Here is a 17490-nt window from a genome sequence, read left to right as displayed (position 1 = left end):
TCACTTCCCTCCTTTACTCTCCAACCCCCTGAGCCCACTTCCTTTTCCTTCTCATCCTCAGTACTTGCACTCAGGTTAATTTTCCTTATTGTTCATCCCCCACTGTGGAAAGAAACTCTAGTGGCTTTGTTTCCTCATGGCTAAATTCATTGTGCCCAGAACAGTGCCTGGTGTATATTGATCCACAATAAATATCTGTTAGAATGGTCAGATACATAAATGTTGTGAAAAACTACAGAATGAAAACAAACAAAAAAAAAACCTGAGGATTTTTTAAATTGTTCAGTGTTATGGTTTAGCCACCATGAAATATACTCATTGTTGTTGATCAAACACTGTGGGGAGAACTGATGCTAAAAAGTTCGGATGGCAGGAGCAGAACATATTTTAGATCTTTTTTTTTTTTCTCCTTTTCTATCTCCATGTAGGATTTACAGCTTTTGAAGGAAAATGATCTAACTGAGATAGGAGACCGGGGAACCCCGCTGAGTGAAGGACAGAAAGCCCGGGTCAGCCTTGCCAGGTAAATGGGGTTTCAGTTGCCATCCTGCCCCTGCTCCTCTGCACCTCCCAGTGGACGTGAGCACGCAGACCCCGCTCACCGGGTTGGCCTGTGTGAAGCAGGGTCTTGGCCCTTTCCCTGGGCTCTTGGAATGAACCTGGAATTGTTGGACGCCATCGTGATTCAGAGATGAGACCCAAGGAGTGTGATGTGTCCTCTCCTGACGTCTCTGTCTGTTTTCTAGAGCCGTGTATCAGGACGCAGACATCTACCTCCTGGACGATCCGCTCAGCGCAGTGGATGTAGGAGTCAGCAGGCACTTGTTCGAACAGTGAGTTTGCTCCTATTTTTTATCATCTCTGCTTTCCAGGAACCCTGTAGAGATTGGGGAAGAGAGCTCAGGAAAGCCTTTGTGCTTCAGGAAACTCAGCTCGCTCTGCCTTGGTGTCCCTCTCTCCCCTCCCTTCCCTCCACAGAAGATCCATCGTAGAGAAATTTTGCATCATGATGAGGTCAGGACAGGAAAATACAGCAGGTGCTTCCAATGTGTGAAGGACAGTGGGGTCTGTGCTTTAGGGAGTGAGGAATAGATGGGAGATTTCCCCGTGACCTGCAGTTGATAACCAGACACTGTGATGGATCCAGAGCCTTGAAGTAAGAAAGATGGTGAATGGTTTTTAAATCATAGAGTTGGACCCAGTAATCTAGTACTTAGTGTCAGTCCTTTTCCTCCATCATGTGTTTAAGGCACATTAGAAGCAACATTTTCGGTACTGACACAGGGCTTCTGTGGAAAGGCCCTGTTGGTTTATGCTTATTATTCTGTAGGTTTGGAAATTTTTAATAAGGCCTAGAATTAAGACTAACTTATTCCACATCTAAGTATGAATTTAATCGTTTAGTGTTGCTTCATGGATGCTTATTTGAATTAATACTTAGACCCATGATGTAGGGTTAGCCTGAATGTGGAACTAGAGATCTAGAATCTGGTGGAAATCTTGACTCTCATTTTTGTGTTTCTGGAATACAAATTGCTTTTGCCTGGCCGCAGAATGACTGAAGTAAAACAACTCTTATGCTTTTCTGTGAATAATGTGTCCTAATACACGCTGACTGAAGCCTCTGATGGAGTCTAGACTGGCCTTTTTGAAAGCTGCATGAGCTTGCTTTTGCTACAACAGCATCCACATCTACCCCATGGTTGCTTACCTTGCTGTTGTTCACCTTGTTAAAGGCAACAAGCCTTCCAGCTGCACTTATTAATGCCCTGCTGTGTGCACTGGGATCAATGCCCTTACAGATGTCCCTGCACAAAACCTCTTAGTTTACAAGGAAGACAGAGAGCCAGGAGAGGGGAAGGACCCACACTGGGCAGAATAAGGGAGACTAAGATGCCCAGCTCTCATTTCTGCCTCTGAGGAACCTATCTCAATGTGGAGCTCGTTAAGACAGATACCTGGGAAAAGGTCAGCTGAATCAGGGTTTAGAGGTTTCTATACAGGATAGTTGGAGAAGGCAGTGGCACCCCACTCCAGTACTCTTGCCTGGAAAATCCCATGGACGGAGGAGCCTGGTAGGCTGCAGTCCATGGGGTCACAAAGAGTTGGACATGACTGAGTGACTTCACTTTCACTTTTCACTTTCATGCATTGGAGAAGGAAATGGCAATCCACTCCAGTGTTCTTGCCGGAGAATCCTGGGGACGGGAGAGCCTGTTGGGCTGCCGTCTATGGGGTCACACAGAGTCGGACACGACTGGGGCAACTTAGCAGCATACAGGATAGTAAGTGCTGAATGGAAGTGGATGTTGGAAAGCTCCCTGTGCCCCGGGCTGGGCGGGAAGTGCCCTGGGGGCGTGCAGGCTGGGTATGTATGTAGAGGCTGAAAATAAGACCCAGTTCCCTTTGCTGGAGGAAGAGTAGAAGCACAGGAAGCGAGGCTGTGAGAACAGAAGGCACGTCCTCGCCTGGACAAGGCAGGTTGTACAGCAGAGAGAAGCTGTTTGGGAATTCTCGCTGTCAGGTCCTGTGTTAGTTTGCTGGGGCTATGTCTGTCCAGGCTGATCTCACAGAGACCAGAGCTCAGGCAAGTCCAAGGTGAGGGTGTTGGCAGATTTGGTGTCTGGTGAGGACCCAATTCCTGTGTCCTCATGTGGTGGAAGGGGTGAGGGAGCCGTGTGGGTCCCTTTTATAAAGGCACTAGTCCCATTCAGGCAGACTCCACCCTCATGACCTGTCACCTCCCAATGGCCCCATCTCCAGTACTTTCACAGTGGGGATTAGGTTTCAGTGTATGTATTTTGAGGGCATAAACATTCAGTCACAGCAGGCTGCCAGAGATAGCAGAGCTGGGGGAGCAGTGCGTAAATAATAGAAATTCATTCTCTCACAGTTCTAAAGGCTAGACTTTCATGATCAAGGTGTGGGCAGTTTGGTTTCTCCTTAGACCTTTTCCTTATCTTCTGATGACAGCTTCCTCACTGTGTCCTCGGACATGGTCCTCCCTCTGTTCATGCACACCCCTGTGTTTCTGTCCTTATGTCTTAGTCTCCTCTTCTAAGAACACCAGTCATATGGGATTAGGCCCACTATAATTGAGGGTAACAACTACCTCTTTAAAGGTTCTGTCACCAGATTCTAAGGTTCTGGTGGTCAATGTGCCATCATATGAATTTTTGGGGGAACAGAATTCATTCACAGCAAATCCTAAATAGCAAATAAGGAGACTTAAGCAGATTAGTGGAGTGAGTGAGAGAGAGATGTGAGGAGCTCTGAGCTCTGGATACGAGGAGCTGGGATTCCACATCCATTAAGCAGGGGTCATGAGGCAGGTACCACTGAAGGCTGTATGTGAAAGGTGCTTAGTGTTGGGGCAATGAAAGAGCTCTGGAGATGGATGGTGGTGATGGTTACACAATGATGTGAATGTACTTAATGCCATTGAGCTGTATGCATAAAAAATAGTTAAAATGGTAAATTTCATGTTATGTATATTTTACCACACACACAAATTACACATTAGCATTGAATCTTTCAGAACAAAAGAGAGCAGGGCAGCTGACATGTGGCATGGCCCACACTCTGATCTGACCCCCCCTTTCCCATCCTCTTTTGATTGTGATTTGATAAATTTTCTCTTATTTAAAGCACCTAGTGGCTCAGATGGTAAAGAATCTGCCTGTAATGCAGGAGACCTGGATTCAATCCCTGGGTTGAGAAGATCCCCTGGAGGAGGGCACTTTTCTTGCCTGGAAAATCCTCATGGACAGAATGTCCTGGTGGGCTATAGGCCATGGGGTTGCAAAGAGTCAGACATGACTGAGTGACCAATACTTTCACTGATGACTTTTCCCTTAGGTAGTGCCTTGTGGCTTGTCATGAGTTCAGTGATGGAATACTAGTAATGAGACATGAATTTCCATCCCCCACTCTCCTGGCATCATGAGTAGCTCAGCCTCCCTGTTCCCAACACTCCACCCTGAACTTGCAAGTGTCTGCTACCCTGTCTTGTGTGCCTCTGCACAAGTTCCCCATCACTGCAAGAGCAGTTTCTGCTGGCTCTTGTGTCTGTGTCACAGGGAGGGGAAGGGAAAGTTTATGGATTGCCATGTATCAGTGTGCTGAACACAAAAACTCTCTCAGGTGTTTATAAAGGTGAGGTGTTTATAACATGTTTATAAAGTCCTCTCCAACCTTTCGGTTTAATGACCTTGGATGTACACTTAATAGAAGCAAGCTTGTTAAGACTTGTATGCTAATCAGAACCACATTCTCTGGGGAAACTTAGGGCAGGGATCACAAAGGCAATTTAGGAAATCACTCAACAGCGACTGAGAATGTTCTCAATGAGTTAGGCATTTGGATGGAACAATATGCTATGAGAGATGGTGGTCGTGTTGAAGCTTAGTTGTGGTGAATATTTTCTATTAAAAGTGAATGAATCACACTTCTACTTGCCATTTTCATCTTCCTTTAGTCATGAGTATATTAATATATACCAGGTTACTAATGTTTGTGATTTTTATAACTATATTTTGTGATGATTAAGTGGGTTCTATTACCTATAGAAGGTGAGAGTCCTTAGATGAACTGATGCAGTCTCACTTGTGTCCAGCCATGGATCCTCTCCTGGTTTAGTCCCACATCACCAGACCCCTGCCTCCTGCATCATCAGCTTTTCAGGTCTGCCCTGAGCAGACTCCCATGCTGCTGTCTACACAGCTCACCCTCCTGCTCCAGCCCTTCATAGACCTCCCCCTGCCCTCCCCTCCCATTCCTCCCATGTTCAGGAAGCAGCTCCAGGTCCTCAGAGAACAGACTTCTTTGCCGTCTGCCCCCATCAGCCTTTCTAGCTCTTCCCCACACCTACTTGGTAATCCACTGTGCTGGCTTTGTGGGGGTCCTTTCTCACCCCTGTCTGTCTATACATAGTGGTCCCTCTGTCCCAGAGCCAGGGAGCAGTGCACCAGGACACAGAAGGAAGATGGAAGACAGGACCTGACATTCCCTCCTCCTCCTCCAGGTGCAGCCCGTGCCCTCTGTCTTCTCACTGCCCTCAGTGGGTGCACTTGACGATTTATGAGTCTCCCCACCCCCTAGAAGCTATGAATGCAGGAAGGTGCCTCAGCCCAGCATGTTCTGTCCCAGACCCCTGCACCTGCTGTGTCTTCTTCCAGGGATGTTTCCCCAGAGAATCTCAGGGCTCCTGTGTCTCCCCAACTACAGCAGCCCCCTTGCTTTTTCTTCAGAGCACACATCATGGCCTGATAGTACATGTCCTATACTCGTTCAGTGTATCCCCTTTTTACATGCTGCAAAGTAATGTCTGCTTTCTTGGCCTGCGTTGTACGTCAAGAGAGTGGCACCTCAGTAAACCTTTGCTGATTGATGAAGGTGCGGTTTCTGAATTATTTGTATCCCCTCTACCATGGAATGTGTCTCCTCTTAACACAGCCCCTATAGAGAATGATACTGGATTGGCCAAAAAGTTCACTTGGGTTTTCTGTAAGATGTTATGGAAAAACCCAAAGGAATTTTGTGGCCAACCCAATAAATAGAACACAGCCCTTATATAGATTTAACAGTTAACTTGTTTCTGAATCAATCATTTTTATGACATAACTTGGAAATCTTTACTCTAAAACTTGAAAAATAGTCTATCTTGTTGGAGATGGATAAAAAGCATTCAGTTCAGTTTCAGTTGAGTCGCTCTGTCCGACTCTTTGGGACCCCATGAATTGCAGCACGCCAGGGCTCCCTGTTCATCACCAACTCCCGGAGGTCACTCAAACTCACGTCCATCGAGTTGGTCATGCCATACAACCATTTCATCCTCTGTCATCCCCTTCTTCTCCTGCCCCCAATCCCTCCAAGCATCAGAATCTTTTCCAATGAGTCAACTCTTCACATGAGGTGGCCAAAGTACTGGAGTTTCACGTTTAGCATCATTCCTTCCAAAGAACACCCAGGACTGATCTCCTTCAGAATGGACTGGTTGAATCTCCTTGCAGTCCAAGGGACTCTCAAGAATCTTCTCCAACACCACAGTTCAAAAGCATCAATTCTTTGGCACTCAGCTTTCTTCACAGTCCAATTCTCACATCCATACATGACTACTGGAAAAACCATTGCCTTGACTAGATGGACCTTTGTTGGCAAAGTAATGTCTCTGCTTTTCAATATGCTATCTAGGTTGGTCATAACTTTTCTTCCAAGGAGTAAACGTCATTTAATTTCATGGCTGCAATCACCATCTGCAGTGATTTTTGAGACCCCAAAAATAAAGTCTGCCACTGTTTCCCCATCTATTTCCCATTAAGTAATGGGACCAGATGCCATGATCTTCGTTTTCTGAATGTTGAGCTTTAAGCCAACTTTTTCACTCTCCTCTTTCACTTTCATAACAGGCTCTTTAGTTCTTCACTTTCTGCCATAAGGGTGGTGTCGTCAGCATATCTGAGGTTATTGATATTTCTCCCAACAATCTTGATTCCAGCTTGTGCTTCTTCCAGCCCAGCATTTCTCATAAAGTACTCTGCATATAAGTTAAATAAGCAGGGTGATATACAGCCTTGATGTACTCCTTTTCCTATTTGGAACCAGTCTGTTGTTCCATGTCCAGTTCTAACTGTTGCTTCCTGACCTACATATAGGTTTCTCAAGAGGCAGGTCAGGTGGTCTGGTATTCCCATCTCTTTCTGAATTTTCCACAGTTGACTGTGATCCACACAGTCAAAGGCTTTGGCATAGTCAATGAAGCAGAAATAGATATTTTTCTGGAACTTTCTTGCTTTTTCGATGATCCAGCAGATGTTGGCAATTATTTAGGAAAATTTCAAAGTCATTAATTGGCCACTTTGTTGTAATTGTTTATATTACTTTATCTCTGATGGAATCTTAGGAAGCAAACATTTTACCACTTTTGGGTTGCTCCATCTTGGACATAGAAACCCATCAGATTTGATTAACATCTGCCTTCAGGAACTATTGGCAAGTGATTATGAATTAAGGAGAAACAGTTCCATTAAAAGCTTTAGTACTAAGTCTGAAGAGGTTTGCTCACTCAGGAATCTTAGATACAAATGCTGAACTAAGATATGTCAAAGGGCAAAATGAATCCTTTTGGACTTAATGAAGCAATGGTGTATGTGTCTACATCCTGGGGTCTTGCTTCTCATCACAGACCCAGTGTTCAGAGTGTCCCCTTAGGACTTTTCTGTCATGAGTCCAAAGCACATGACTGCTCATGGTTAGGGAGAAGTGGAAAAGGGAAGCTGACATTTACTGAGTGGATTGGTGGTTTAATTGCCCAGAACACGTGGGTGAGTAGTCCTTGGCCTTGTTTTGAGATGAAGAAACTGAGGTTTCATCACTCGTCTGACATCAGACTCATGAGAGGGACTGAGCTGCACAGTCCAACAACACAAGAGAAGACTTTACACATGGACATCACCAGATGGTCAATACTGAAATAATATAGATTATATTCTTCGCAGCCAAAGATGGAGAAGCTCTATACAGTCAACAAAATCAAGACCAGGAGCTGACTGTGGCTCAGATCGTGAACTCCTTATTGCCAAATTCAGACTTAAATTGAAGAAAGTAGGGAAAACCACTAGACCATTCAGGCATGACTTAAATCAAATCCCTTATGATTATACAGTGGAAGTGAGAAATAGATTTAAGGGACTAGATCTGATAGATAGAGTGCCTGATGAACTATGGATGGAGGTTCATGACACTGTACAGGAGACAGGGATCAAGACCATCCCCATGAAAAAGAAATGCAAGAAAGCAAAATGTCTGTCTAAGGAGGCCTTACAAATAGCTGTGAAAAGAAGAGAAGCCAAAAGCAAAGGAGAGAAGGAAAGATATAAGCATCTGAATGCAGAGTTCAAAAGAATAGCAAGGAGAGATAAGAAAGCCTTCCTCAGCGATCAACGTAAAGAAATAGAGGAAAACAACAGAATGGGAAAGACTAGAGATATCTTCAAGAAACTTAGAGATACCAAGGGAACATTTCATGCAGACAGGCTCGATAAAGGACAGAAATGGTATTGACCTAACAGAAGCAGAAGATATTAAGAAGAGGTGGCAAGAATACATAGAACTGTACAAAAAAGATCTTCACGACCAAGATAATAACAATGGTGTGATCACTCACCTAGAACCAGCCTGGAATGTGAAGTCAAGTGGGCCTTAGAAAGCATCACTACGAACAAAGCTAGTGGAGGTGATGGAATTCCAGTTGAGCTATTTCAAATCCTAAAAGATGATGCTGTGAAAGTGCTGCACTCAATATGCCAGCAAATTTGGAAAACTCAGCAGTGGCCACAGGACTGGAAAAGGTCAGTTTTCATTCCCATCCCAAAGAAAGGCAATGCCAAAGAATGCTCAAATTACCGCACAATTGCACCCATCTCACACGCTAGTAAAGTAATGCTCAAAATACTCCAAGCCAGTCTTCAGCAATACGTGAACCATGGACATCCAGATGTTCAAGGTGGTTTTAAAAAAGGCAGAGGAACCAGAGATCAAATTGACAACATCCGCTGGGATCATTAAAAAAGCAAAAGAGTTCCAGAAAAGCATCTATTTCTGCTTCACTGACTATGCCAAAGCCTTTGACTGTGTGGATCACAATCAACTGTGGAAAATTCGGAAATGGATGGGAATACCAGAGCACCTGACCTGGCTCTTGAGAAACCTATATGCAGGTCAGGAAGCAACAGTTAGAACTGGACATGGAACAACAGACTGGTTCCAAATAGGAAAAGGAGTATGTCAAGGCTGTATATTGTCACCCTGCTTATTTAACTTATATGCAGAATACATCATGAGAAACGCTGGGCTGGAAGAAGCACAAGCTGGAATCAAGATTGTTGGGAGAAATATCAATAACCTCAGATATGCAGATGATACTGCCCTTATGGCAGAAAGTGAAGAGGAACTAAAACGCCTCTTGATGAAAGTGAAAGAGGAGAGTGAAAAAGTTAGCTTAAAGCTCAACATTCAGAAAACTATGATCATGGCATCTGGTCCCATCACTTCATGGGAAATAGATGGGAAAACAGTGGCAGACTTTATTTTTGGAGGGGCTCCAAAATCACTGCAGATGGTGATTGCAGACATGAAATTAAAAGACACTTACTCCTTGGAAGAAAAGTTATGACCAACCTAGATAGCATATTGAAAATCAGAGACATTACTTTGCTAACAAGGGTCCATCTAGTCAAGGCTATGGTTTTTCCAGTAGTCATGTATGTACGTGAGAGTTGGGCTGTGAAGAAAGCTGAGCGCTGAAAAATTGATGCTTTTGAACTGTGGTGTTGGAGAAGATTCTTGAGAGTCCCTTGGACTGCAAGGAGATCCAACCAGTCCATTCTGAAGGAGATCATCCCTGGGATTTCTTTGGAAGGAATGATGCTAAAGCTGAAATTCCAGTACTTTGGCCACCTCATGTGAAGAGTTGACTCATCGGAAAAGACTCTGATGCTGGTAGGGATTGTGGGCAGGTGGAGAAGAGGACGACAGAGGATGAGATGGCTGCATGGCATCACCGACTCGATGGACATGATTTTGGGTGAACTCTGGGAGTTGGTGATGGACAGGGTGGCCTGGAATGCTGCGATTCATGGGGTTGCAGAGAGTTGGACATGACTGAGTGACAGAACTGAACTGAACTGAGCTGCAGTCTTCTGCCTTCACACTCTTCATTTGACTCACTCACAGGCTGAGTTCTGGCCCAGGTTCCTGAGATTTGCTCTGTGAGGGATTTGAGCACCCAGAGTACCTGCTTGCAGCCCTGACTGTGGTCACCAGGGCCCCAAATCCAGCCACTTGCTTCCCTGGAAGGGTTGTGGACCTTGTGGGATGAGACTGGGGCTGAGTTCCTAGGGGTCTGCATTAAAAATGTGAAGCAGTTGGAAAAGTTACTGTAAAAACACACTTAAGGTTGGATACTGAGAGAGGTTGTTGGCCTTCCAGACCTGCCAGGCCTGTTACTTGCCCAGGTTAGACTTAAGAAAGAGCCTAGAATCAGTGACAGACACACATATGGTTTGATGATTAGGGCTGACTTACATGTGCAAAGGAAATCCTGGAAGGGCATCCTATCATTTGAGGCCCACGTTGGAACAGGACATGGTGGTAGTCTTTGCTCCCAGGGCAAGGCGGCAGGAGAGGGGGGACATGACCTGTTATAGGGGAAGTTGATGTCAGGGTGGGCCATTGGTCACCATGAAAACCAGCAGAGGGTCATGTCCCTCTTGCCCCTTTGACAAGCATCATGGAGGATTGTGATCTGAAGCTAGAGCCATCATTAGCTGGGTCCTGGGACAAGCATATAGGAAGGTCAGTCATGTAAGTAGGTGTAGGTGAAGCAGACACTGGTCGAGAAGGGGATGTATAGAGAGCAAGAGAACAGTCATTTTGGGTGGCCTGATCACACAAGGGTCTTGGGTAAGAGAACTGGTGTGTCTTTTGGCCATTGGATGAGTCCCATTATGATTTGGGCCATCTGAATTCTGTTCTTTATTTTCATATTTGGAAGGTGTTCAGTCGTTATGAAAGAAGTCTGGTTTCTTGGATGGGACTGGGACTGTTGTAGAGACTGATGGAGGCCACGTTGGCATTCATTTTCTGTTTAATATTATTTGGGAAGAAGTGTCTAGAAAAGGCACTCTAGCAAAGGTTACCAAGATTCTATTAATTTTTTGTTGTTAGTGTATGCATCATGAATCATAAATAATCCCCTAGAAAATTGTCTAAGGAAAATGCACACATTTTATATAACATAGATGCCTCTTTTCCCCTTCCCACATAGTGATAAAATATTAAGTTCAGTCAAGTTTTGGAATCTCAGTATTGCTCAATTATTTTTCATTATGAAATGTAAATTATTGTTAAGCTGAGTTTTTAGAAAAAATTTAGCAAGTGCCTCCTTCACTGGACTGTTTTTTAGAATTTTTTTTTAGCAGAGCTGGGTTCACATTTGCTGCTGATAAATTTGAGGACCTACTCAGGATCATTGACATATTTGTATTTAATTTGTATTATTCATTTTTTATTTAAACTATAGACCTTTGCTGTGTTGTTTTTGTCTCATTATGTTTTCAGAATATGTGTTTTCAGTTTGGAGCACCCCCACTAATGTGCATTTGCATTCTATACTTTTTACATTTGTAGGTGTATTCGTCAAGCCTTGAAGGAGAAGATCACAATCTTAGTGACTCATCAGCTGCAGTACCTAAAAGATGCAAGTCAGATTCTGATACTGAAAGATGTAAGTAGTTTCTAGAAGCCTGTGAAATTGCTAGCACTCAGGTGTGTTGAAGGCCAGACCTCCCAGCAGGTCACTCTCCTTGGATTCATGGTAAATGTCCTCTTCTCCCTCAATTTAACTCCCTCTTTTTCTCAGAGCTGATGCTATTCATGTCTTTGAGGATCAATCCAAAGACCTGTAAAGTGTCACTATTAAACTTGAAGCCACATAAACACTAAAGCATATAGGAGTGCTACCACAGGACTACTGAAATATGACTGTTCTATTGAAATTTGTTAAGGATAATGATGCTATTTTATTTATAACTTGTGTTTCCCCCTTATACAACTTAAGTCAAAGTTTTTTACTTGGAAATTAGAGCTACTGAGACCTGTTTGTATCCACATGATTGTCAAGCACAATTTGCCTAAAGTGCATCTTCCATTAACACTAGAAGCGAGGTTGGGTAGCCAAGCACCTGGGTCAGAGATGCCCACTCTGCAGGTCTCCCTGCCCAGGTCTCTATGTGCCCAATATGTGTGGGAGCCTGTGCAACAGGAGGACAAGGCCCTGCCTTCATGGGACTCCTGTTCTTATGGGGATGGATGTAATAAAGAAGGTGACATCCTGGCTGTCTCCTTGAGGAGCTGGTGCCTCATGGGGTCTGGATGACATGAAGGTGGGGGCCATGCAACACCTGGAGGAGGGGATCTGAGGCAGGGAGTCTTGAGGAAGGAGCTGACCTGGCAGATTGGAGGAACGGCAGGAAGACCAGTGTGTCTGAGGAGAGTGAGCAGGAGGATTTGGAGGGAGATGGTCCCTGAGCAGTGGGCAGTGAGCCTGGAAGTGGGATGGAAGCCTTGGATGGTCCAGAGCAGAAGAGCGATGTGGTCTGATGTTGGAGTTAAGAGATTCCTCTGATGGTCACTGGAGGGGCGACAGCAGAAGCAGTTAGAAGTCTTAGTAAAGCTGAGGAGACAGAAGTGTGGACTCAGGATAGGGTATCAGTTTCGAGAGCTGCTGTAACAAAGCACTGCAAACTCGGTGACTTAAAACAACAGAAGTTTATCGTCTCCCTGTTCTGGAGGCTATAGATCCCAGATCCAGGTGCTGGCAGGGCCGTGCTCTCCCTGAAGGCTCCAGGGGAGAATCCTTCCGTCCAGCTGGTGGTGTTCACGGATCTTCCTTGTGTTCCTTGGCTTCCAGCTGCAGCACTATGGTCTCTACCTCTGATGTCACATGGCTGTTGTCCCCGTGTCTGAGTCTCTTCTCATAAGGATATCATTCACATAGGATTTAAGTTCACCCTGTTCCAGTGTGACCTCATCTTAACTTCATTACATCTACAAAGACACTGAATGCAAATAAGATCATGTTCACAGGCATCATGTTTAGGGCTTGAACTTACTTTCTGGGGGGCTACCAATCAACCCCAACTCCTAGCATGGCTGGGGATGGGGTGGAGATTAGTGAGAATATTTCAGGCTTACTGGTTGTTTGATGCTTCAGACCTTGGCTTCTTTGTCTCTGGGCCTCAGCACCTCCGTCATTAACCCTTGCCTGTTCCACAGGCCCTTGGTCAGTCAGTTCAGTTGCTCAGTTGTGTCTGACTCTTTGCGACCCTATCGACTGCAGCACGCCAGGCCTCCCTGTCCATTGCCAACTCCCAGAGTCTACTCAAAGTCATGTCCATTGAGTTGGTGATGCCATCCAACCATCTCATCCTCTGTCATTCCCTTCTCATCCTGCCTTCAATCTTTTCCAGCATCAGGGTCTTTTCAAATGAGTCAGCTCTTCACATCAGGTAGCCAGAGTATTGGAGTTTCAGCTTCAGCATCAGTCCTTTCAATAATATTCAGGATGATCTCCTCTAGGATTGACTGGTTTGATTTGCTTGCAGTCCAAGGGACTCTCAAGAGTGTTGTCCAACATCACAGTTCAAAAGCATCAATTTTTTGGTGCTCAGCTTTCTTTACGGTCCAACTTTCACATCCATGCATGACCACTGGAAAAACCATAGCTTTGACTAGTTGCACCTTTGTTAGCAAGGTAATGTCTCTGCTTTTTAATATGCTGTCTAGGTTGGTCAGATCCCTCATTTATCAAATGAACTTCTGTCCTAAGAAAGATTATTAAATGCAGAACCTCTGCCTCTCTAGAAGCAATATCCTGTGTCAACTGTTAACCACTCTTTCAGGAATGGGGAGTTCAGGTTTCTCAGATTTGATAGCAGTTAATTTCATGTTTGGAAGAGGGTGATGCTGCTGCTGCTGCTAAGTTGCTTCTCTCATGTCCGACTCTGTGCGACCCCATTGATGGCAGCCCACCAGGATCCTCTGTCCATGGGACTTTCGAGGCAAGGGTACTGGAGTGGGGTGCCATTGCCTTCTCGAGGAAGAGGGTGATACTAGTGTGTAAAACCTCAACGATGACAATATTATGAGCACAGGATCAGTGGGAGACAGAGTAACCTATTTAGTTTGTCCCTAGATCTTTTAGGGTCCCTTATTGCTTCTTTTGAGGACACTACCCCCAATTTTAGTGCTATCAGAACAACTATTTGTCCACATGAGCACCCCCGGATGAGTTGGGGTCCATCCTTACTCTTTGTCTGGTTCATCTCTAACAGCAGAAAGGGAATGGTTGCCCTCTTATCCCCTCAGAGTTGTCTGTGCTTGGCTGCTCAGTGAAATTGCTATCCTTGTACCACTACTTGTTTCCTTGTGTGTCTTATAGGTACTATGTAGAAAATGGTAATTTCATTAAATAAAGTATTTGAATTTTGCTTCCCAAGTGGAACAAGGCACAGTATACCCTGAATAATTTTCTAATTCTGTAGTATAGACAGTACCCAAATGCTTCATTGAGTTTCTCACAATGGACCACCTCAGGAGATAGGGTGAGAGAGGTCCCAGCTAGGGCCCTGGGGCACCTTCTTCCATCTGACCTGCCTTAACCAGAGATGCTCTCCTCTGTTTAGTTTTGCATCCTGTGATTTTCCCCTATATTTTGTTTGACACTGAGTGAATGAGCTGAGCCATATTTTGTGGGGTCAGAATATAGTGAAGATATCTGCACATTATTTTATAGGACTTTGTAAGAGAGGGATGAGGATGAGATGGTTGGATGGCATCACCGACTCAATGAACATGAGTTTGAGCAAACTCAGGGAGATATGAAGAACAGGGAAGCCTGGTGTGCTGCAGTCCATGGGGTCGCAAAGAGTTCAACGTGACTGAGCAACGGAACAACAACAAAAGGAGGGAAACTGCAATGATGTGTCACATGTGTTCAAAGAAAATGATTAGATTGACTGTAGCTTAAACAGTTGCCTGAGTAGAGGATACCTGGTTGACTGCTTGTGACTGGTTATTCTTAAGTTTTTATTTTTTAATTTTTTTTGTTAGTTCTGAGTGCATTGGTTCTTAGGTGTTGGTCTACTGGCATAGGAGGTCAAGGATTTAGAGCCACCTCAGTCTCATGGCCTCTTTGTTTAAATACTATGGCAGGTAGAATATTGAATTTTAAGTTGGGAACTTCCTGCATTTGTGGGGAAGTGGTAAAGACCATGATGATAAAGCTCATGGGTTCTCTGTCTAGGGCTGGTTTCTACATGTCTTTCTTCAAGTGGAGCACATGATGCTATAACAGTGGTCTGTGAAGATATGATGAGAGACTGTTACCTCTGGAGATGTGCCTGTGGCCACATCTGGGTCAGCCTTTTTAAGTTTCTTTCCTGGAATATCTTCCCAAATTAACTGTTTGCTTGCATTTTAACATGATGCTTCTCTCAATTTCCATGTTGTCCAAAAATACTGTACTGATACTTCTACCCACATCTGTAGTTTTAGCATCCCTGAGTTCCCATGGTAGTTATGTCAATGGCCTCCATTTTTAAAACATGAACATACATTTCTTTCATATCCCCCAGCACCTAGCATAGGGTTTGACAGTGAATACCATGCTCATTTTGCTCTTTGGAAGAAAAGCTATGACCAACCTAGACAGCTTATTAAAAGCAGAGACATTACTTTGCCAACAAAGGTCCAACTAGTCAGAGCTATGGTTTTTCCAGTAGTCATGTATGGATATGAGAGTTGGACCATAAGGAAAGCTGAGTACCAAATAATTGATACTTTTGACTGTGGTCTTGGAAAAGAACCTTGAGAGTCCCTTGGACTGCAATGAGATCAAACCAGTCAGTCCTGAAGGAAATCAGTCCTGAATATTCATGGAAGGACTGATGCTGAAGCTGAAACCCCAAAACTTTGGCCACCTGACGTGAAGGACTGATTCATTGGAAAAGATCCTGATGCTGGGAAAGATTGAAGGCAGGAGAAGGGGATGACAGAGGATGAGATAGTTGGATGGTATCACTGACTTGATAAATATGAGTTTGAGCAAGCTCCAGGAGTTGGTGATGGACAGGGAGGCCCAGCATGTTGTAGTCTATGGGGTCGCAAAGAGTCAGACATGACTGAGCAACTGAACTGAACTAGATTTGTTCACCAGAATTCCAAAAGTGAAGTTGCTCAGTCATGTCCGACTCTTTGCGACCCCATGGACTACCAGGCTTCTCTGTCCATGGGGTTTTCCAGGCAGGAATAACTGGAGTGGGTTGCCATTTCCTTCTCCAGGGGATCTTCCCCACCCAGGGATCGAACTTAGGTCTACCATTGCAGGTGGATGCTTTACCCTCTGAGCCACCAGGGAAGCCTGGGGTTGCAAAGAGTCAGACATGACTGAGTGACTGAACTGAACTGAACTAGATTTTTTCACCAGAATTCCTAACCTAGAGATAATTTTCTTAGGAAAATAATAATTTAAGACTAGTTTACTTTCCTTAATTAGTATGTAGATTGGATTGATATTATCAAATATAAATGAATTCTTCTAAAATTCTTTATTTTAGGGCAAAGTTATGCAAAAGGGGACTTTTGCTGAGTTTTCAAAATCTGGGATAGATTTTGAAGATATTATTTTATGGGAGAAGATAGAGGAGGCTGAACCATCTCCAGGTCCAGAAACTCTCACTCTGATTTCCGAGTCTTCAGTTCAGTCTCAACCGTCTTCCAGACCCTCTTTGAAAGATGCAGCTCCAAAGGACCAAGATGTAAGTTTCTCATCCTGCAACATGCTCTTGTCTGTCTGCTCTTGGTGGCCTCATGGACCTTCAGTCTGCTTCTCTCATGACATCTTTGTTTATCCCAAAGTAGATCCCAAGATTCCAAGCCTCATTCCATGGAATTGGTAGAATTAGAAGAGCATTAGGAGCAAGCTTGCTTAGTGTTCTCCTTTAGGTATAGGATGGCGAATCTTATGGAGCTCAGTAGGGGGTGCACTGCTATGAATTTCCAGCTGTTTGTGGCTCACGCTGATATGAGAACCCATCAGTTTACCATAGTTACATCCTACTCACTCTGGTGGCTCCCAACTTCCCTTATGCATCCAGAGGTTTAATGTGAAGACCTCTTTAGACTGAGTCTTTCTGTGACCACATTAAATCAGCTACTTTTCCTATATGTTGGAATGTTCTGCAGGTGATTGATGGTAATATTTTGCTCCTTTGTTAGATCATTTGTTGTAGGCCAGACACTTTACAGTTAGTTCTTGTCTTCCTATTTTTTATTACCCTTTGAAACCTAGAGCCACATCTTATTCACCTTAAATGCCCAGTGGTCAGCATAGAGTTGAGTACATCTTTGGCTCATGTGACTCTATAATGCATTCTAGGCCCTACAGACAGAAATGAAGAAAAGCACTAGCTCTCTTAAAAACATACACAGGTACTCCTTGGTATCCAAGCCCACAATATCCAGACCTAGGAATCTGGATGATTCTGATAAATATTCAGATTAGTCCCTCACATTCTACACTCAGGAATCACTCCCTGAAATTCAGGAATTAAATAGATTTGGGTCATATGCCATCCTGTGCTGTCCAGACTCACATTATTTCAACTTCCTGTGTGAACTCTTTTTACTGTATTTGTCTAGAATTTTGAGCGCCAAGTATGTTTTATGTTTCTATTATTGGAAGTGATGCAAGTCATTTAGAGTGATATGTTAGTGCCATATTAAAATTGATCATGACTCTTAGCACAAGTACAACTTGTACAAGTACAAATGCAGAAGCTTAAGCTTACTTGTACAAGTTGTACTTGTGCTAAGAGTCATGATCAACTTTAAGCAAAGCCACCCAACAGTGAATAATTTCATGCAAATGAT

General features: G+C 44.1%; 1 protein-coding gene across 1 annotated transcript in view; it reads left to right on the top strand.

The window, feature by feature from the left end:
* The window catches only part of LOC133243938 (ATP-binding cassette sub-family C member 4-like), a 230057-nt gene that overhangs the window by 76471 nt on the left and 136096 nt on the right, over window positions 1–17490 (top strand). Inside the window, 4 exon segments of the mRNA XM_061410646.1 lie at window positions 429–523; window positions 747–833; window positions 11188–11284; window positions 16176–16376. Of these exon segments, the coding sequence (XP_061266630.1) occupies window positions 429–523; window positions 747–833; window positions 11188–11284; window positions 16176–16376 (480 nt within the window).

Source organism: Bos javanicus, unplaced genomic scaffold (assembly GCF_032452875.1).
Source record: "Bos javanicus breed banteng unplaced genomic scaffold, ARS-OSU_banteng_1.0 tig00001600_1, whole genome shotgun sequence".
In the NCBI taxonomy this organism is placed as follows: Eukaryota; Metazoa; Chordata; class Mammalia; order Artiodactyla; family Bovidae; genus Bos; species Bos javanicus.
This window is presented reverse-complemented; position numbering and strand designations above follow the sequence as displayed.